This window comes from Castor canadensis, chromosome 1, assembly GCF_047511655.1.
Source record: "Castor canadensis chromosome 1, mCasCan1.hap1v2, whole genome shotgun sequence".
Taxonomy (NCBI): Eukaryota; Metazoa; Chordata; class Mammalia; order Rodentia; family Castoridae; genus Castor; species Castor canadensis.
This window is the reverse complement of record NC_133386.1, coordinates 52,216,927-52,239,235: the sequence shown is the minus strand read 5'-3', so window position 1 is coordinate 52,239,235 and position 22,309 is coordinate 52,216,927. Positions and strand designations below refer to the sequence as shown.

At 44.1% G+C, this 22,309-nt stretch overlaps 1 protein-coding gene across 8 annotated transcripts; it reads right to left on the bottom strand.

The window, feature by feature from the left end:
• Positions 1–1,886: 1,886 nt before the first annotated feature.
• Ddo (D-aspartate oxidase) lies at positions 1,887–21,822 on the bottom strand. 8 transcript variants are annotated; one of them, XM_074076908.1, is made up of 6 exons: positions 21,678–21,822; positions 19,636–19,811; positions 16,096–16,204; positions 15,077–15,176; positions 12,647–12,816; positions 1,887–4,167 (listed from the first exon to the last, which is right to left on the bottom strand). In XM_074076908.1, exons 2-6 carry the CDS (start codon positions 19,805–19,807, stop codon positions 3,600–3,602), a joined length of 1,119 nt encoding a protein of 372 aa, XP_073933009.1. In that variant the 5' UTR covers positions 19,808–19,811; positions 21,678–21,822; the 3' UTR covers positions 1,887–3,599. The 8 variants fall into 8 exon arrangements, with proteins under 8 accessions (XP_073933009.1, XP_073932997.1, XP_073933014.1 ...); XM_074076896.1 differs by lacking the exon at positions 21,678–21,822 and adding an exon at positions 21,473–21,662; XM_074076913.1 differs by lacking the exon at positions 21,678–21,822 and adding an exon at positions 21,473–21,611 and having other exon boundaries at positions 12,647–12,823; positions 19,636–19,735.
• Positions 21,823–22,309: the final 487 nt, after the last annotated feature.

Below are 22,309 nucleotides of genomic sequence, written 5' to 3'. Positions count from 1 at the left end.
AAAAAAATAGTTCTGAAAAAGAAAACCAGGGGGAAAAGATAGTTCACTCTCAGGCAGAAGCACAGATCCCCAAGAAAGACTTCGACTTAAATATGCATGAAGTCTTTGTGGAAATAAAGAACGACCAGTTGTGATGGCTAGTTTTATGTGTGGACTTTACTGGGCTAAGGGGTGCCCAGATAGCTTATGTGTTATTTGAGGCTGTGGCTGTGAGGAGGTCTCTGAAAAACATTAGTAGGCTGGGATCAGAAGATTGTCCTCACAGATATGGTGGGCATTGGCCAGTCGTGAGGGCCTGAATGGAATGAAAAGGTAAGGGAGGCTGAATTTGCTCTCTTCTTGAGCAGGGACACATCATCTTCTTCTGCTCCAACACTCCTGACCTTCACACTCCTCTGGGACATTGGCTGGGACTGGAACTTACCTGGGCTGCCATCTTGCAGACAGCAGATCCTGGAACTGTTCAGTCTCCATAATCATGGGAGCCAACCCCTCACAATTTCTATATATCTATATATTGGTTTTGTTTCTCTGGTGAACGCTAACACACTGGCAAGTGAGAAAAGTGAAGGCATTTCTTCAGCACTAGCTGCAGGAGTCAGCCCCCAACACTTGTATTTGGCACAAACTCAAAGGTAGGTAGAAGAGTGAGAAAGCTGTAGAGTAGAAAAGAGGACAGACTTCAGAGGTGCACTGACTGGAGACCGTTAGTGTGGCAGAACAGTCAGCGGGTTAACTGGAAGCAAGGCATTCTAGCTCACTGGTTAGGGTTCATATTTTGCTTCCTCTGGCTGGTCCTAAGTTAGAAGGGGGAACAAAAATTAAGGAAGCTATTAGTTATTCATCATATCCTGGCCACTCTATGTCACTTGTAGCAGAAATTACTGTTTAGCTTCCTGGATTGTCACTAAAGACAGCCCTCTCATGCCTTGCAAATCTGACACACAGTTTCCTCAGCTATTTACTGTAGGTTAGGGGATTGGATTCCTGGGCAGGAGACTGTGGGTCAGAGCTCTGTTTTCATTTATGGTCTGGACATTATTGGTTTGCATATTCTATCTCATCTTTCAAACAGACAGATAGCTATCTCTCTGCAGCTGACCTTCAGCCTGCATTTCCAGAGAACCACTTTAAGAGATGGCTAATTCCCACAGGCCATCTTGCCCAGAGCGCCTATTAACATACCTGTGAGCATATCCCTGGGAGCTCAGTGTGCCAAGACAGAAGGGTGGAAGGGAAGGCTACTGGTTATGGCAGCAGTGGAGAAGAGGGAGAAACAGCTAAGGTCACCCTTAGCTGCCCTGGGGACAGCTTTGAACAAATACTCACGGTGCAGCTCCACCCTACCCCCAAAGCATGGATTTAATAATGCAGGGTTGGCACAAGGATTTCTTCAAACTTCCCATACAGATTCTAAGATATAGCCAGATTGCCAGCTAACAACCAAAATGAAAAACCTTTGAGAGACACAGGGAGCAAATATTTAGCAATTAGTGAGAATGAAATCAGGGCAGGCAGCCAGAAAGCCTCCAATCTTTCATCTTATAATGTTGAGTTTTAGAAATATAAAATACAGAGTGAAGCTAAACTAAAGTGGCAAATAGGTGAAGGTTAGCCGGTGAGCCTAACTACACAACGAGAGAATGCAGTAGTGTCTACACTGCTGGGCAACAAGAAAATACTACCCATGCTGAGTGGCAGCCTTCATTTTTGTTTTCAACCGTGAAAAACAAAAAGTCCTCCTTTTAAAATGCTGGCTTACTATAACATTATTTCTCATAAATTGTGTGTGAAACATGTATTTTCAATCACGTAAAGCAGCCATTCCTCATGTACTTTAACTACAATTCAGAGTAAAGCCTCACAGAAGTCACGCACACACTCCCCACACTTAGTATCTATTTTTTATTTCTGGTCATTTGTAGATTTTCAAATGTATGGGTTTACCTGAGTTTGAAACACCACCACCCCCTGGTGGCGATCTATAGAAGAGATCCCAAGCTTGATTTAACTTGCAAATTTTAACAGATCATTTAAAACAAGGATGCCTCTCTGCCTCCCGCAGAATGTTCTCTTCCAACAAAATCATATGCAAAAGCTCAAGGAACAAAGCAGTAAAAATGGAGCCATGATGGGAGCTTCCTCTTTCTCACATTTTCATGGCCAGCCCCACATCTCCCTGGGGATGTCCAAAATAGAATTTATTATCACCAAACATAACTCATCTCTCCCCCAAAATTAAAATTAAATTTTTTCCCCAAGCTCCCTTACCTTAGTGAATAGCACCTCCTTTCCCAATTACTCTGGCCAAAAACCCTCCTGAGGACTCACAATACACATAGGTAAGCTAGACCTGAGTCAGGAAACCAGGTCAAATTTATTTAACTCAGCAATTTGCAAACTCATGGGACATGTTCTCCTCCCCCAGTGCCTTTTAACAACCTGCAGCATACTTTTGGGTTATATATTTCATTCAGAATGATTGTGCCGTTCCAATTAGCGAATTAGCCCTTTGGCTGCATATGCTATTCGATCTTCAAAAATGCTTAGGCAAATGCAATAAGCCAGTTCTCAATCATTTGTGGTAATGAAATATGCAAGACTTAGGTGACTGTGATGGTTAATCTTGATTGTCAACTTGATTGGATGGAGAAAGACCTAGGAGATTAGTAAATCACACCTCTGGGTATGTCCATGAGATGAAGGTGTTTCCAGAAAGCTTTAGATCATGACAGCTCTGACCCAATGAATGGTTTAATCCATTGATGGATTCAAAATCTGAACAGAGCCCTGGGAGGTGGTGGAATTGTAGAAGGTGGAGCCTGGTTGGAAGAAGTAGGTCACTAGGAGAGTGAGCTTGGGGGGGCTCTATTTTTCCCTGGCCCCTTGCTCTGCTCTGCTTTCTAACTGCCATGATTGAACTGCTTTGATCTGCCATGCCATAAATCCTTCTTCCCTTGCATTGTTTCTGTTGGTATTTGGTCACAGTGACAGTACAACTAACACAGTGACAGACCCCAGCAGCTACAGAATTGGTACCACATCCATAGGCAACTTCACACCAAGTTCCACCATTATTACCAACTGAGGGGACAAAGAAACTGCCACCAGAACTAGCAGCAATCATGTTTTGTCTTCAATTAAATATAAGAAGTCTGCATCATGTGATTCCCACGTGATTTTATTTAGTGGGATTAAAATACTCACTTGGCTATAACCTAAGAGGATCCTGTCTACAACGGACAGTGATTTTAGTGTTTCTCTGCATTATCTCCTCCTGTGGATTCAGGAGCCAACGGACATCAAAATCTTGATTTCAATATCATGATTTTATCACAATTCCATTCACATAAATTAGCATAGATCCTTAGGCACCAGATCCAAAAGAAATCTTACCCTATATTGCATGTTTTTAACAAAATGAAGTTTTATGTCCTATGTCATTGGTGGTAGACTTCCTAAGTCTACTGATTTATGTTGTATCACTTCTAATTTTGAAAACAAACCAAAAAAAATGTCTAATTAAACATCTCCTGTGATATAAAGGTGATTTACACCTGTTCTGGGCCTTACATTGGGCTTTGCTCATTTCATGTCAGTTACAGCTTTGAGGCAGGGGCAGGGGTCCTGAGGTCCTGGACACACTCACTCACCAGCCTGGTGGCTTCCAGCGCAGAGCCCCAGTGCACTGAGACACCCCCGCTCCCGTGGCCATAGTTGTGGACCACAGGCAGCCTCTGTCCCCCTCGGACCAGGAGCTCCTTCTGCAGCCTCACGCTCGGCCTGCCAGGCCTCAAGCCCACCTTCTCCTTGATGTCGCAGGCCCTGTGGAGGGAGGGCTCCAGGGCGCAGCATCGGGACAGAATCCCTCTGCTGATCTCTGCATCTGGGGACAGACTCCAGTCTCCCTCTTGCCTCGTTCCACCCAGGGTTACATGGGACACACCAGGGTAAATGTAGGTCAGCCCACTCCCATCCCGGATGAAATGCTTCACCCAGGGGGCCCGCACTTGCAGCACTTGTCCCCTGACTGGAGAAATGGCGGGATCTCCGGCAAGCTGCCGGCTTCCCAGGCCTGAGCAGTTGACCACGACATCAAAGGCAGGCTGAAGCTCCCACAGGTCTTCGATTCGCCTGGTGAGCAGCAGGCTGCCACTTGCCTTTATCCTGGAAAGGAGAGATGCCCAGTAACCATCTGCTCAGCCCCTTCCGGGAAGTGAAGGTCCAGAGCAAAAACCAGGCCACGATCCAGTGAGCAAACACCTGGAGGACTTCCAGGGCTACACAGATCAAACTCAAGCCACCAACCACTTCCTGTCCTTGGAAACTGGGGATTCATACAGCTGACCCTAAGTGAAAACCCACTTGAAAATCAATCCTTTTCCTTTATGTTTGAAGATGTTATTCTAGATGTAAAATGAATGACAAGTTAATCCAGTACTTTATTTTTCTTATTTATGTATTTGTTTGTTTTTGCAGTATACTGGGGTTTGTATTCAGGGCCGCAAGCTTGTGAAGCAGGTGCGCTAGCACTTGAGCCACTCCCCAACCCTTTTTTGCTTTAGTTATTTTTCAGATAGGGTCTTGCTGGCCTGGACCTTTATTCTCATACCTTTGCCTCCAGAATACCTGGAATTACAGAAATGTACCAACATGCCTGATTTCTTTGTTGAGATGGAGTCTCATTAACTTTTTTGCCAAATTGTCCTAAACCTCGATCCTCCCAATCTCCATCTCTGAGTAGCTGGGATTACAGATGTGTACCACTATGCCTGACCTGATCCAGTATTTTAAATGTCCAAGCATTTCCTGTTTACATGTTCACTTCACACCTAATTTATTGTCTTGTACATTTTATTGCATATTAAGTCTCGCATGTTTCTTTGTATAAGTCTGTATTCCTGAATTAGATTGTTGGTACAGTCACACACACATACTCACACTTTATATATACAGGAACATTTGTGAAAAAGGAACACAAATTATTTGCAACTGATGGACTAAGTGACACATGTTGGGAGTTGTATTTTGGACCAAGTATATCAATATGAAAAGAAATAGCTTATCCAGGTCCTGCAAATCATTTTTAAATTGTGGTGAAATACATATCACATACAATCTCACAATTTGGACCATTTTTAAGCATGCAGTTCAGTGACATTAGTCACATTCACATTGTTGGGACACTGTTACCATCATCCAACCCCAGAATTTTTTCCATCTTGCACAATGGAAACTGTAGCCATTAAAAATAACCCCCAGTAATCTTGTCATCTGAATCTTAATCCTTTATAATCCTATAATCTTATTCGTAGGTCCCTTGTAGACTATAGGAGATTTAATACAAGACTGTCAGCAGTTCTGTTCAACAGTACAGGTTGGGTGTCCAGAAGTCAGGCACTGCTGAGCACAGCACAGGTCCTCCCTCGAGGGCTGACAGGGAGCTGGACACTGTAGACAGTAACAGGATGGAGTTTGGAGCCTGTGTACTTACATCCGTACCTGTGCACAAATTCTATCGGTCCTGTCTAGGACAGAGCACACAGCCCAAGCATCTGTCTGACTGCTGCATTTTAAGCACATTCCGGGACGATCTGGGACAGGTTGGCACCAGATATGGAGATTAAGTGCTGGTACCCTTCCTGCTCCTGAGAAAGCAGAAGTGGTCCTTCCAGCAGCTGAAATTTTGTTTGTTTTTTTCTAGCGGTACTGGGTTTTGAACTCAAAGCTAGGCAGGCTCCTAGGCCTTTTTTTGCTTTAGTTATTTTTCAGGTAGGGTCTCAAATTTTTGCCTGGGGCTGGCCTCAGACTAAGATCTTCCTAAGTACTCCTCCCATGCGGTTGGCTCACCATGCCAAGTTTGTTGGTGGAGATGGAGTCTTGCTAACTTTTTGCTCAGAGTGGCCTCTAACTGTGATTCTCCAGAGCTTCACCTTCTGAGTACCTGGGATTGCAGGTGTGAGTATTGTGCTTGGCTAGTGGCTTGAGCACATCTGCCTTTAAAGCCAGATAAACAGGTTTCATGAGAAGGTAGAAACTTTTGGAACATAAGGAAAACGTGGCTAAAAGTTGGTTTTAAAAAGCCACCCTGATTTCAGCAAGAAGAGACTCTTGGAAGCGATTCTAATGTTCCACCCCAACTTGTGGATTGGAAAGTGCAACTGAAACTTGTATTAAGAGCTGCAGAAAAAACTGGCACTTAGACTCTGGTTCCCATTTCTAGAAAGTCCACAAACTGAGGAGGGTGACAGAGGCCAACATTGCTGCTCCCCTGCATCACAACCCCAAAAACTCAGATGCCTCACTGGAGGTGACCTGCAGGCCAGGCTCCCAGACCCTGAGTGGCCACACTGTCCTCCTCCTGCAGGGACCTCTGAAGCAACTCCACTGAGCCACTGAAGAATAGCTGGAAAGCTCAGGACTCGATTCATTATCGTTCAACACATTTGCAAAGGGCTTGCTGTGCCACCCTGTGCTGGCCTGGGGACTCATACCTTTGCTGGTTATGCTGACAGTGTGCTACGACGTACCTGAGAGGAAAAACCAAAGACAAGAATCTGGCAGACATCCACGCTGTGGATTCCAGAGGACCAATAAAGCCTTGAGGTAAATGAAAGTGGTTAGAACAGAGAGAATGAGACTGGAGCTTCTTTCTTTCTCTGTATTCCTTTCCTTCTTTCCTTCTCTCTTTCCTTCCTTCCTTCTTTCTTTTTTAAACTAGAACAGTCCATAGATAAAAGCATTTTAATGTAGAAAATTTTATGGTCACAAGTTTCAGCTCCTCTCTGTGGAACAATTTTACAACACTGTAGTGTGTTTATAGTCTTCAAAAAAGTGAGGGTTGGGAGGTGTGGCTCAAGTGGTAGAGCACCTGCCTAGCAAGCTCAGAGCCCTGAGTTCAAATCCCAGTACCACAACACACACAAAAATTTTTAAAAATTAAAAAGTGAACACCAAGAAAAAAGACTTTTAGGTAGGGTTTAGCATTTATATTTCCCCCCTTCAAATGACCTTCTCAAGTTATTCATCCAATTGAAGATTTAATCTTTCCTCTGTATTATGGCGATGATACAGACTTCACAGGCTGACTGTGAAAATCAAATGAGACACCAGGTGCAACAGGTCTGACACAAGACACACTTGCTGAATAAAGGTTGTTTATAAGAAAAATAAAAGGTACTAGAGGTTGTCATGATACAGTAAAGTATAAGACCTGCTATACCATCTAAAGTATGTCTTTCCTGCACACCTGTACCACTTACATTTCATTAAGTATAACATCTGGATTTTTTTTTAATTAATTGATCATTATTTGAACATTATCTTGATTTTGTTTTTTCTTTTAATAGACTGTGGATTCCTTGTGCTAAGACTTGAACATTAAGTTCTGTGTTCCTAATTAGAACTCAGAATTATTTTCCTAACTGAGGGAAGAAAGAGAACTTACCAGCCTTGGGATTTAAGTAAATTTCTTAAATTCCCTGAATTAGTTTCCTTAACTATAATACAGGGATAAGAGTGCCCGGCTCACAGAGTTGTAACGATGGTTATGTAAGAATTCAATAAGTGCAAATATCTTTCTGTTCTGTTTCAACGGTACCCTGCTGGAAGCTACTGATGAAAGTCACCAGAGCCAGATGCAGTGATGGGCTGTTGGGAGGCCCTGTCCGGCTTGCTGTGGCGGGGCCCTCCCAGGCCTTGCAACCCAGGAGGAGGCCTACTTCACATGCCCGGAGACTGGACATCTTCCTGAGGTTGCGATGTGACTGCAGTGAGGCTCAGCCATTATTACATATCCCATGAAAGATGCCTCACCATGGTACCAGGTGTAGAGGGTACCATAGCCAGAGGCTAGATGCTAACTAGCTTAGGTGACAAGTACCTAACAGGTTTCTTTTACAACCACATGAGGTAGCTATTCTGGAAATTTTAGGTGATATGGTTGGGGGTATAAGAAGCTTGGTGACTTCCTGCCACTGAACAACACCTCATTCTGGAAAGAGACTATATGACTACCTCAACTTCCATGAGGAAATGGGAGCTCTGCTCACTGAAGAACCTCAGCGCAATGTCCTCTGGTCATCACTCCAAAACACAAAAAAATACCCCTTTTTTGCCAAGCCTGACATCTGCCCTCTACTGTTTTATCTGCCTGACCATAAACAGGAGACAACAGTCTTCAGGGCCCGTCCTTCAGAAGAAGGGAGAATGAGCTGGCTGAACCCCTGAGAGTCTCACACACATACACACACCACACTCCACCTCTCACCTCTAATTCTCTGTGTGCTTTTGAGATTAAAACAACTCCCATCCCTGCCTGGTGGAAGCCCTGGTGAGAACGGAGTCTGGTATCCTGTGTACCTCTAAACAGGGAGGTGAGGCTCTGCTGTGGAGATACTGGAGCCGGGATTCAGAGCTGGGAAGGGGACATTTCTCACGTAGGAGCCAGCTCTCCCTGGCCCGAGAAGGACAGGTAGCTACAAGGTGGGATCTGTACCCTAAAGTTAGTTGGAATGAGGAAAACAGAGCAAGTTTTCAAGTGACCACATAAAGACAAATTGGATAGGAGAGGTGAGAACAGTGAGGGGCTTGTGAGCCCTGCTGAAAATACAGAAAGATGCAGGATGGCCAAGACTGAGCTCCAAGACCTGATTCAGAGATGGGAAAGGCAGAGCAGCTCTATCCTTCACAGAAAGACTGTCATCAAGAGAACAAACAGCAACAAATGTGGGTGAGGATGTGGGGTAAAAAGAACCCCATACACTGCTGGTGGGAGTGTAATTAGTACAACCACTGTGGAAAACTCCATGGAGACTCCTCAAAAACTAAAAATAGAACTGCCATATGATCCAGCAATTCCACTCCTAGAGATATACCCAAAGGAATGTAAGTTGGGTTACAATAAAGGCACCTGCACACCCATGTTTATTGCAGCATTATTCACAATAGCTAAGGTATGGAAACAGCCAAGATGCCCCACTACTGACGAATGGATCAAGAAAATGTGGTATTTATACACAATGGAATTTTATGCAGCCATGAAGAAAAACGAAATGTTGTCATTTGCTGGTAAATGGATGGAATTGGAGAACATCATTCTGAGTGAGGTTAGCCTGGCCTGAAAGACCAAAAGTCGTATGTTCTCCCTCATATGTGGACATTAGATTAAGGGCAAACACAACAAGGGGATTGGACTTTGAGTACATGATAAAAGCGAGAGCACACAAGGGAGGGGTGAGGATAGGTAAGACACCTAAAAAACTAGCTAGCATTTGTTGCCCTTAACGCAGAGAAACTAAAGCAGATACCTTAAAAGCAACTGAGGCCAACAGGAGAAGGGGACCAGGAACTAGAGAAAAGGTTAGATCAAAAAGAATTAACCTAGAAGGTAACACCCACGCACAGGAAATCAATGCGAGTCAACTCCCTGTATAGCTATCCTTATCTCAGCCAGTAAAAACCCTTGGTCCTTCCTATTATTGCTTATACTCTCTCTTCAACAAAATTAGAGATAAGGGCAAAATAGTTTCTGCCGGATATTGAGGGGGTGGGGGGGAGAGGGAGGCGGCGGGGGTGGTAAGGGAGGGGATGGGGGCTGGGGAGAGAAATGACCCAAGCATTGTATGCACATATGAATAATAAAAAAAATAAAAAGAAAAGAAAGGGTACAAGAAGGTGAATATGGGGCAAATACTGTGTAGACACATATGAAAATGGAAAAATGAGACCTGTTGAAACTATTCTAGGAATGGGGGAGGAGGGATAAAGGAGAATGGTGGAGGGGGGAATTCAACTATGATATAAAAACTTTTGTAAATGTCACAATGTATCCCTGGCACAACAATAACAATAATTGAAAAAGAAAGTCTTTAGTTTATTCCGCAGTTTAGCTGTGATGAACAAAGCTGCAATAAACATGAATACGCAGGCTAAAAAAAAAAAGACTGTATTAGACATAGCAGTATTGAGATGTGTCGAGTATGTGCTGTTGTTAGTCAATTTTAAAAATGAGTCCTTGCTTTCATCCTGAAGAATAATGCCTTATTAACAGTGAACAGAAAGCCAACTTTCTCCAGCCTATTTGTTCAAATACCAAAAAAATGAAATAAAATAAAGAAAACTAATTTAAAATCTCAGTTGGCAACTACTGTGCATACAGACTTACACAGAAAAAACACTGTGTCTTCATGGCAACACTTAATATAGTTAGAATTTTAAAACAGATTTAGGTTTACAAAGTAACTAAATGTACTGAGTCTAATTTTTGACCTGACAGTGTTATCTCATCTGCTCACCATGGTCTTCATTGTTCCCATGCAATGTGTACACCAAAAATAAAAAAACAAAAAACCTGTATCCTACTTCCCACTTCTCTGAGTGTCCATGCCAGCCTGGTCTACTCTGTGGGCTTAGATTAACCACTCCAAGTCCCATCAAGGGTGGAGCAGCATGTGGCCACTTCAGGGAGGGGGTGGATGAGGCTCTGGGGGTTTCTCCAAGCCAGGGCTTCTAGATGGAAGCAGCCATGTACCCTAAGTCCATCGAGCGGGTAGGATGTAGGGAGGGAATTCACCTCTGATGGGAGTCCCCAATGTCACCGCACCCCACACCGCTTCCATCTGTTCCCTATGAATCTTATTGCCTTTATTAAAAAAAACCCCACTCACTTTTCCACCTTTTTGGACAGTGCTCTCTCACTCCACCCTTGCCTAATCAGGAAGAAAAAGAAAGGAATCCCATTCAACTCTGTCTGGGGCCTTTTACCTCCTGGTCCTCTGACTAGGGAGTTGGGTAAGGGGAAGGAAGTGCCCAGGGCCACTTGGGAAGGAAGGATGTGCTCTAGCAGGCCTGGGGTATGTTGAATAAGAGGAGACCTTTGCAAGTTCCCATGTAAGGCTAGGACAACCTGTCCCATTGTTGCTGAGCAATGCCAGTACGTATTTCTGTACCGCTGCTGAGGAAGTCACAGGAGTCAGGGTAGGTGGGAGAACTCAAGGTATAGAAGAGGAAAAAGATGGGAGGTGGAGGGTCCTCCCAGAGAAAGCAAGAGAGAGAGAGAGACCGTATCCGAGAGGGGAAGGAGAGCTCAGGGAGTGTGTGCGTCATGTGGTCACCACTGCCTGGTCTCTTCAGGGTCATGGGATATGGCCTGGTCTCCTGGGAAGAAATCAAGGCACCTAAGTCATAGGCCCCCAGCTTCCTGGAGGTCATCAAAGGGAGGACAACTCTGATCCCTCCAGGATAATTTATTCAGGTAGGCTGCCCTGCAGCCTCTCTGATTTATTTCTTGAAGGCGCAAGTAGAAAAGCATCGGAATGTGACTCTGCTGTCTAAAGGTACAATAATATGACCTGCAAGAGAGATTCAACTTCTCAGGTCTTCGTTGTTGGGTGGTTTGTTCTGGATGTTATAGGGCATTGTTCTTTATAAAATACCAAAGACCCAAGTTGTAATAAAATATATTTTTTTCTGGGAGCTGATATAATTTCAGAAGAAGAGTGCTGAGGCTAAAGCCAATGCTTGCTGAGCAAAATGCTCATTTTTGAGTCGGAGCACGAAGGCTGAACACTCACATTGTGTGGAGAGGCGTAGGCGACAACAGAACGGACCCTGAGTGAGGAACAGGCAGGGATTGTGTGACTGCCCATCTGGGGCTGCAGGGGGGCGGGCAGGGGGTAGGCATGTGGCTGCAACCCACAGAGTGAGCTCCAGGTGTCCTGTCCTCTCACTGCCACACTGCCCTGCCTCCCACCAGGCTGGATCACACTGAAAGGCTGGCTCTGGGCTGAACAGAGTCCCTGCCCCTCGCAGCCTTCCACTGGAGGAAAGGGGACAATGGTCCTCTTCCTCCTTGATGTTGGCTCTGTGACCAGCTAGGCTTCTGTTGTGTACATGCAAATACCCCAAATCCGGAAAAAAAAAAAAATCCCAAGTTCAAAACACTTCTGGTCCCAAGCATTTCAACCTATACACAGATTTGAAAATTCACAACCCTCCACTTCCAATAGTGTCCAGACTAAACGAGCAAGAGACTTATTTGAGACCCATCTGTCTCAAATAAAAGTACTCTTGATGTGTATTCTAACTAGGAAAAGGAAGTCCCAGAAACCAAGCCAAATGCAAGTTCAAGTATTAACGGCTGAGCTTAGGAAGGAAGGAATTATAAAATTTGGATGAGTTCTCAATGTTAGTATTCTTATTCATGATGAAAGAAAATAACAAAGCCATTTTTTTTTTTTTTACTGGGAATGAGAGGGGCAAAAGCAAACACAATTTATGCTTAGCATAAGATTTTCTCATCCAAAAATCTCAAGTAAATCATGGCACTTTCTAGCCAGAAGTGTATTCTCCAAACTTCTCCATTTTACAGCTGAAGAAACTGAAGTACTATTTCAAAAAGTGGATTTTACCTGGGTATAGGGGACAGAAGGCCATAGTGGTACACACTGAAAACAGACACAAAATAGGTTACCACTTGCCGGGTGTGCACTTAGTCCTCCAGATTGTTTCACAAAGTCATTTGTGCTTTACAAAGAGCAAAGCTGTGAGGGGCCCCAGGGAATTCATAGCATGTGTTTTATGAAGTTACACAGTTATTTATGACTAGGACAGATAAAGGAAGCAGCACAGAGTCATTGCAACACACCTGTTCTCCAACCAGGACAGGTAGGCAGAAGTTTCACACTTCAGGGTTGTGAAAGCCTGGCCAAACACATGTTGAGGGAATCTCTTCAGCTCAGCTTCTGTCATCTTTCGAAATCCCAGAACCACATCAGCCCAGACTGGCACTTCTCTGGTAGGAACACTCTGAAATATCTGCCAACTCAAACATAGAAGTGGAGAATTTCCCTGAAATTTTTTGAGATCATATATTTCTTTTTTTTTTTTTTGAGATCATATATTTCTAATAAAGTCTATGTAACAGTCCCTAAGGCACTAAAAATATTCACATCCAATAAGCACAAAGAGAAAAAGATCTATATTCTCCCATTCTCTTGGGTTCAGATAACTTAGTATTAGATTTCAAATATTGGTGATTGGAGGAATAAGACATTTTAAGAAGCTAGACACTCGTGGCTTATGCATATAAGCCTAGCTACTCAGAGGCAGAGATCAGGAGAATCAGGGTTCAAAGCCAGTCCAGGCAAATAGTTCTCGAGACCCTATCTCAAAAATACCCAATACAAAAAAGGGCTGGTGGAGTGGCTCAAGTGGTAGAGCACCTGCCTTGCAAGTGTGAGGCCATGAATTCAAATCCCAGAACTGCCAAAAAAAATACATTTTAAGAGTAACACACCAGACTAGGGGGTTAGCTGTGTCAGGGCACATGCTTAGCATTTGTGAGGTCTTAGGTTTAATCCCCAGCACAAAAATAATTAAATAAAATGAAGCAAATACACCTTTTTAAAGATTAAAATTAATTTACTTTTTCTAAAATGATTTTGTCCAGGTTTTCTTTATTTACTTATGACAACGTATTTTAGAAGAAAGGTTTTTCTGGCTTACAACACTTTACATAACTTGTAAGCAAAATGTCAAAAGTTTTAAAGTTAGCCTGGATTTTGAACAAGATGCCTAAACTGAAATAATTTTCACTCCTGCTTCCTGCATACTGTAAATGAGTGTGCAAAGTAGGGGCCAAGTGGTAGGTCAGCAAGCTTTCTCTAGGACTAGAGAGAAGCCAAGAGCTGTCCAGAGGAGCCCTGCTGCTGGAGTGGATGAACCTTGGATGGCTTGGGTGGTTAACAGGAAACCTGTAATAACTGCCCACTACACACATTTAGATTTATAAGTATTGGGTGGTTTCCATCAGCAACAGCAACCATCATTGCTCTAAAATAGCAAAGAGTGAGTCTGAGTGCTAATGATGTCACCATTAACATTCCAGAATTTCTGTCTCTAAATAATTCACTCAAAGTAGTATCTGGGAAGACATAAATGCATGGCTCTACACTGGTCCTCTTCCTGTCTCATCCTGCACACACTCCCTCTTCCGTAGCTTCACCGCCTTCTATAGGCTAAACACTCAGAAGTAAGTCTTTCCCCAGTGTTAGCCCAACTCACTAAGTGGTACCAATCCACACAGGTGCTAATGCTAGATACCTAATCCCCCGCAAGCCATCAACTGTCAAATCCTGTCAAACCTCTTCTTAAGCATGTCTGTTCCTCCTATCAATACCTAATCTATCCTACCATCATCTCTCTTCCTACCAGCCTGTCCTCCACACTACAGATAAAATATCTTTGCAATAAAAAACAATCAGTAACCTCACGGTGCGAAACCCCTCAATGGTGTCCCAATGCTCCAACACACCACAGTGGCCTGAGACGTATGTGTTCTGTGTCCGTGCTGTTCCTGCTACCTGGAATGCTGTCTCCTACCCTGTCTCTGTCTCCTTTACCTCCACAACATCACCACTGACATTTGTCCTGAGGGACTCAGATGAAAGACTTTTTCTACATAGCTTCTGATAACTCCCTAGACCAAAGTTCTCCAGAATTAACTTCTATAGCACTCTGTATTCCTCCTTTCAGTATCATGTCCAATTTCTAACTCATTAGATTTACTGTAGTCTCCACAAGCCATAGGCTACTTGAGGACAGGACTGTGTCCATCTTCCGTAAAAAATCACTTAACACAAATTTATTAAGCATCTGCTATATACTGAATTGCTCATTGCTATATCCCTACTACCTAGAAGAGTGCCTGGTACTGGTGAATACTGATTAGATTGCTTGGAAGAAAGAAATAGGTGAATAAGGCTATCTACTTATACCAAAGATGCAAATGATACTTGTAAAGCCTTGCTTTTGAAAAGACAGGAATTTTGGTCATAATTATTTCCACAACTTACTTAGAGCCAAAGTCTGTGAATTAGACTGGTTCATATTGGTTTTGAGAAAATAAAATATAACCATAACTGAATGAGAGCAATTTTCTTATGTGATTCATCAACTGGTTCTGGAGAGAAACAATATTCTCTAGAATAGAGACGGATCAAGCCATACCTTGACAGAGAAGCAAAAACTGCCTCTTTGGGTAGGGTCTTCAAAAAATCAGTAATGTCACCCTCACCTTGGTGTTTTTAATGGCGAGGGAGGGCAAGATGAGGAAAAGGGTAGAAATCCTCCTCCTGTTGCAGGTGTGTAACCAGCAGCAAAGGTCTGTGGGAAGCCTAACATCAGAAGAGGAGATGGGAAATCTTTAAGTGGTGCAAAGATGTAGTGGTCTTGAATACTTGGTAAGAAGCAAACACCCCTCTGCTCTTCAAAAGGCTGTAGGGGCAGGAGTGTTACACAGGTAACACAGGTGACATGTCTTACATCACATGATGATGACACTGAGACTTAAAGTAAAAATGACAGAATGAATTTTAAACAGTGATAGGATGCTTAGGATTTCTGTTTAAAAAGACATAGAAATGCACTGTCATATTTTCAGTGCTAGTTTGTGTTAGAAATGTTAAATAAAATTTATTTTCAAATTTTCATTTAATTATGCATGTCTCCTAAAGTCAGATATTAAAAGTCAGTAGAAGCTAATCACTTCAGAAATGCTTTTCTTTTTCCAAATGGCATTTCAAAAGTCAACTTTTGAGCTGGGGATGTGGCTCAGTGGCAGAGCACTTGACTAGCCTGTGCAAGGCCCTGGGTTCAATTCCCAGCACCGCAAGAAAACAACAACAAAAAAAACAAAGACAAAAAGGTCAACTATAGTGACCTAAAAAATTTACTTATTTGGAACACCTCATTCTCCAAGGGCTCCAAAGAAATAAGATGTCCCTCTGCCTTTGGTGTCTGCATTCATTCCAATGTCACACCAGTGTGCGTCCATCAGCCCCACACTCAGTGTATACCTGCATAGTCACCAAAGAAACTCAAAAGCTATTTATAATTAGAAACCAAAATGGTCATATACTGTTAGAAAATATAATCCTGTACCTTGTCTTTCTCACATTCTCTAAAGTCTAAAATGTTCTTTCTAAATTCTTCCACATCTCATTCTGTACTCTGCTCACAGCAGATAATGAATATTTTACGTTGACCTGTGATGTCAGTCCAGATTGTTCTAAATTCTTAAATAACTTCTCTTACCCAGACACCAGGTGAACACCTGCATCTACAGCTTCTGGAGACCTGGCGATTGCAGACAGGTGATCGAAGGTCTCTCTAAACCACTGCTTCTGTGTTTGAACAGGTATGTCTGTAGCCACAGAGAAAAGCAAAGCAGACAAAAAACAAAATAATGACTATGCTTCTGATAAGCTCCTTCTTAGAAACTGAGAAAAAGAAAGGAGGCATTTAGATGAAGAACTCCATGGAGGTGGCAGATGCATCAGCGAGCAGAGATTTCAATGGTGACACATGCTGTCCACCAGGCCTGCTCAGGTGATGATCAATGGATGGACAGGAAACAAGCCAAGAAGGGCAAAGCCTGATGTGAGAGCCAGCTGGTTTTGCACAGGCATATTCTCAAGGTCCTTGAAGGGTCCATAGCCAGCCTGACCAGAAATGAGTTCATCACCAACTGGTGATGTAGTTGAGACAATGGGAAGAAGAACTAAGGGAGCTGAAAATCAATGGGTCTGCAAGACCAGGTCAACCAGGACAGAAAACAGACTGCACGACTTTGGAAAACACAGGTGGATTACCCTCCTGATAGAAGGAAACAAGGCCTGCCTTATGCATGCCAGCTCTACAGGCCAGATTTCCCTGCCAGGCTGCAGTTAACCCACACACCATGTAATCATGGACCAGGGTCAGCTGAGGATGTGAGGATCACACCATCCTTCAGACATTCCAGCAAGAGCACAAGGGATTGAACCTGGCCCAAGCTTCTGGGATGGTGACAAGTCTGTTAGGAAGGAAACAAGAGGTATGGTTTGATCCCCAAATAATAGTGTCCAGTGCAAGCACAGAGAGGAGCACAATGCAGAGTCAGAACAGATCCAGCTGTGGGTGAAGCATTTATTTGACCATCTCATCTTGTGAAAGGGTCTTGAGGGAGCAACCAGAGCCTGGGGAACAGTAACCCCGAGGGGATGCTACCAATACCCATAGGCGACCCAAGGGAATTGAGCCAAAAAGAACTCTGTGAAGATCCACTTGGAAAAGTGTCCTGTAACTCATCAAATAGATGGGAAGACCCTTGGAGACAACCCACATATTAGGGTTTTAAAATAATTCACTTGCTATAGAAACAATAAATATTTCTTTAATACTGGGTCAACACTGTCATCATTAAATGCATGCCCATGTGAACTCAACATTGCATTCCAAAATTGCAGATAGGAGATGCTGATTTAGAAATAAGGAAGAAATAAATAATTAGTTGAAGAGAGAACTATGTTAGATCTCAAATGGGTTGTACCCCAATGATCTACATCAGTGTGGAAGGCCACTCTGAACCTTAGAAACAAAACACTGGCTGAAATTCACATGCAGCAGAAGTCATCCCAAAAGAGCAGACAATTCCAATTCAACAGTGGATTGAGCAAGCCTGGTGACCTAATTCACATTCAAGTGCTAGTCAGAACTGTAGCTGAAGTGTCAAGAATAATAGTAAATGCTGATATGGGGCTGACGATGTGCTGGGCATACTCTAAATGTTTTGCATATGTCAAATCATTTGGTCCTCATAACAACCCCATGGAACAGGTATGGTTCCCATATGATATTGACATTTGTAAAAGGAGATATTTATCACTGGGGCTGGTCTGAATTGTGTCTAGGGAAGAAGCTGAAGGGGAAGAACAAAGTCTTTATCTCACAGCATCAGAGAGATGGTCCAGAAGACCCAGCCTCATAGCCAAAAGAGAGCTCAAGCCTCCATGGTCCGAGGAACACTCAGCCTCTTCCTTTGAAGATGATTCCATGACTCCAGGCAGCCTTTGGACCACTCACTCAGGCTGGAGCAAGCAAGGCAATACTAGCAAACAAACACAAGAACTCTGGTCACAAGAAAGGCACTTAGAGTGATCCAGTATCAAGCAAATACACCAGTATTTGTCTCTTGAGGGGTAGGCCCCAGGGGCATGACACAGCCAAGTTCTTGGCCTACAGCACCAAAGCTACCGCCCTCTCCACCCTGGCAAAAAACAAAATAGGGTTGACTCTCTGCTAGGTGAAGCAGGGTGTCTAAGATGGGAAACACCAAGCAAGGCAAAAGCAGGGCTATCAGGCTGAAAACATGAGGGGTAAGGGAACTCATGAAAACTGGATCTAAGGCTAGCCTCTTCTCCCCTCACCTTCTAGAATGTGGCATCCAGGCTTTCACCCTCCCCAGGGGAGGCAGAAAACTGGAAGCTTTTTCTCTGCAGAAGTGGCCTACCCAAGAAGAATGACTAAAACATAATGAGATCAGAGCTTCCCCACTAAACGGCCCTGCTGTCTCACTCCAGCCAGATTCACAGGCAGCAAGCCCCATGCAAGCAGTGAGAAATTTGGGTCCTACCCAGAAATATTAGCCAACAGGTCAAGACTCCCACAAAGCCAAGGAAGACCTGGATCATGAAAAATGAAAGCATCAAACCAAAAAAAAAAAAATGTAACTTGTAGACAACAGGAGCTATGCAGGGAGAAAAACTTTAAAAACTACTGTTAGTACCTACAGAAAGATAAGAAAAGATATTGCAACCATACATCACAAATAGGATGACGCTGTGACACAGGAAAATTCAGGGGAAAACAGAGCTTTGGAATATTAAATAATGTTGCAGTGGAAATAAAAATTCAATAGCAAGGAAGAAGATAAAATTGAGAAACTCTTTCAGAAAGTAAGCAAAATTAAAAGAGAGAAATAAAAACAGATTGACTCTCTAATATGTTATTATTCGAGGCCCCAAATAATAACAATTCCAGAAAAAGAGGTGGAGACATTAGAAGGGAGGAAGTAACTCACAGACTGCCTCCAGGTTAACAGGGCAGGGCAATTTTCATATTCCAAGTTGCAGGCTTTTGTAATCAGTCTTGTAAACTATTTGATTATTTAAGCTATGTACATGCTAAACTTTGATTTAAAGGGAGAAAAGAATGGAAATGAGGAAGAAGAAACAGCGAGTATGAACCTCATTGCTACAAAATAATTTGGATTTCCATTTAATGAAAATTGCATTTCACATGAAGAGTACCAAATGCATGGACACATTAAAAAAATGAATGCATCTTCAGGCCCAAATACATATTGACTGGTTGTTTTTATACTGACTTAAAAGTTAGAATTTCAGTTCCCTCCCGAGTAGTCTCCAAGTTGGTACCAGTGGAAAGATGTGAAGTCAACAGCTGTTAGTGCTAGTCATTGTGTTCTCTTGCTGCCCATCTTCTGGGAACCCTATAGAATGTAATTCCTGGTCTCCTGCTGAGGGGTGGAGGCATATGACTAGCTCTGCCAATGAACTGTCTTGAGAAGTGTTGCAAGTTCACTTCCTGGACAGTGTTTAAAGCAGGAGGAAAGACTCAAGTGAGCTGATTTATCAGCATGCACAGGTGCAGAGGATTCAAAGTGACAGTCCCACCAATGGGATCAAAGCTGTACATTGCACATGCACACAGCCAGCCTTCCTGGTGAAAGATTCCCTATTTTGCTCTACCTAACATCAATCATATCTGACCGAATAGCTGAAATCCTTCTCTCACCTTGATAAGCATGAGGAATAAGTATTCCAGCTGCCACATCACTGGTGGTGTCAGGAGTAAACTTGTCTGAGATGACAGTAACAGAGCATCGGGGGACCTGCTGGGAAATGCACATGGCGGTGGCAAGCCCTATCACGCCTGCTCCGACAACTGCAACCCGTACCGTGTCCATGGGCCTGTGAGGAAGGAAACGTGGGCTATACGCCTTGTTTTAGGGATCCTTCTATCTACCCGAAGTTCGACCTGATGGTTCTTTCCTTAGGCTGGCAGCCCCTCAGAATAGGACTTCCTGCTGGTGGTCCTGGTGGGATAAAGCAAGCATTCTTTAAACTCTCTTCCCATTAAGTAACAGGGAACGGGCAACGAGGTTTCCATGGGCATTTAGATGCTAGCACAAACTCAGCCTGGATTCACCTTTAGCACACAGTAGGTCTTCAGTAAGTCAGTCTGCATTTGGGAGATGTTTTCGACTCATTCTGCTCTTTCCTGAATCATGGTCCTCTTGGGCACAGTTTTGGGGGAGTGTTGGTGAGGTAAGCAAGGGTGGGACCGCAGCAGAGCTGTGGCCATTGCTCTGGGGAGCAGTCAGGAGAAGGCAAGGGCCTGAGCAACTTAGAACTCAATTCTGGCTCTGTACACACTTGCTTGGAATAATAACAAAATCACAGATTTGAGAAACTAAACTCATCATCTCTCTTCCTACACTCTCCCTACAAACCAACTCTCCACTCCCACCTTCCCTGCTTCTGCCACTGCCTCCTCCCCCTACTCCAACCGGGCCCATGGGCTCTGGGTCTCAACAGCCCATGTTGGATAGCATGTTTTCAAGACAAGGAACCCTGGGCTCCTAGCTGGACTCAGTCACAGGCTGAGTCTGTAACCTGGAGAGTGGCCCATGGTCTCCTAGCCTCAACTCTCCCATCTGTAAAACAGATCAAATGAATTCTTATTAGTGCCTTTAGGTGGACAATACGAGAGACCCAGGCCGGGCTTGGCTGAGCCATCAGTGCTGCCCCCTCTCTTTGCCCCCCGGCCCCCAGCCCTCACCCTGGGCAGCAGGATTCCATGGCACCCTGCAGCCCCGTCAGCCTCCCTGCCTGCCTTGGCTTCCTGTTCATCTTGCATGACTGCTCCTGCTCTCTGTCTGGCTCAGGCTCAGACTCCACAGAGAGAAAATTGTTCCAGTTGACCAATGCCACCCTTTGGGTAAAGTTCTAGCACCAGGCCAGTTGATTGTGCTAAGTCAGCCTGCAAATCTGCTCTTGGCACACTCACCCGTCTCCATGCAAAGAGTAATGTGAAGGCCTCAGGTCACATGGTACAAGCCATGGCCACCGCACACAGAGAGACCTTTGTTCAGGAGGGGCTGTGGGCAGGGCAAACATCATGTGGCCTGCCTGTCAGTGGTCTCTGCGACCTCTTCTGGCTCTGAAGGTCTCCGCTCTGTGGGCCTTTAAGCAGTTAATCTAGTGGGCGGGTGGGCTGAGGGACTGCTGCTGGGGCAGAGGGAAGACAAGGGAAGGTCCCAGGGCCCTGGGTGGTCCAGTGATGAAGGCCCAGGTCCTCCGCGTGTTTCCTGGAGGTAGAAGACAGCCACCATACCTTTACCTCATGGTTTTGCATCAGCTTCCCCTGCCCAGCAACTCTCAAATTAATTTGAGAGGGGAAGTCAGCTATGGCTAAGAATAACCAGCTGTCAGAGGGGGAAGGAGCAAGCCAATAGGGCAGAGGGTGTCCTGACACAGGGACCTGTCAATCCCTGTCCTGATTCCACCAGACAAACTTCTAGAGTGCAGATTGAATGATCCCGGAGTCAAGGGCAGGAGGATTCAAGTACCTGTCTCTGAGAAGGCTGCCTTCGTCTCCGCTGAAGGCTCTGGCACCAACTCTTGTTTTCCAGTGACTGGCTAGTCTAGTGCCCTGAGATTCAGAGGCAAAGCAAAACTGCTTCCCATTGGGGAATTTATTAAGGGCATTCCCTCTAATCTTACTCTCCATTGGCCCATACAACTGCGTCTCCCCAGGAGGAAAGGAAAGGTGACCTTATCTTGTAAGCTCCATGGAGCTGCGTCTCTGCCAAGCCCCTGGTGGCTATTTCGTCCAATACTGCCCTTCTTTGTCTGCCTCACAAGCCCTCCAGCTCGCCACCAGCCTGGGATTTTCTCCAGCTGATTTATTAAATAATGGGTAGCCTGTCCAACGTCCATCCGGAAGCAAGCACCCATTTTCTCATTGTACCGCCCAGAATTGGCTGCTGTCTCCCACAGGATGCCTGGCTCTGCTGGTCAGCCAAGAAGGACAGGGAGAGCAGGGGGATGGGAGCAGTATAATTCACTAGGACAAAGGCCAGATTACAACTGGAAAACTTACTCAGGAAATAATCAGGGATAGAACACAAATATTTAAAGAAGGGAAACAATATTTGCTGAGTATCAACTCTGTGCTAGGCACTGGCACTTTAAAAACGTTTGTTTCTAGGGAGCCAATTTGATGTCATCAAGGTAGTGGTAATAATATTTTAATAATATAGAATATTTAGCATTAACCATCTGCATGACATCATACAATACAACCACCCTGGAAGGTAGGCTCTGTTACATTCTGCCCATTTTATGGATGAGTAAATTGAGGCTCCAAGGAAGGGTCCTTGGTTGCTTACGTGGTTAAGCTCATT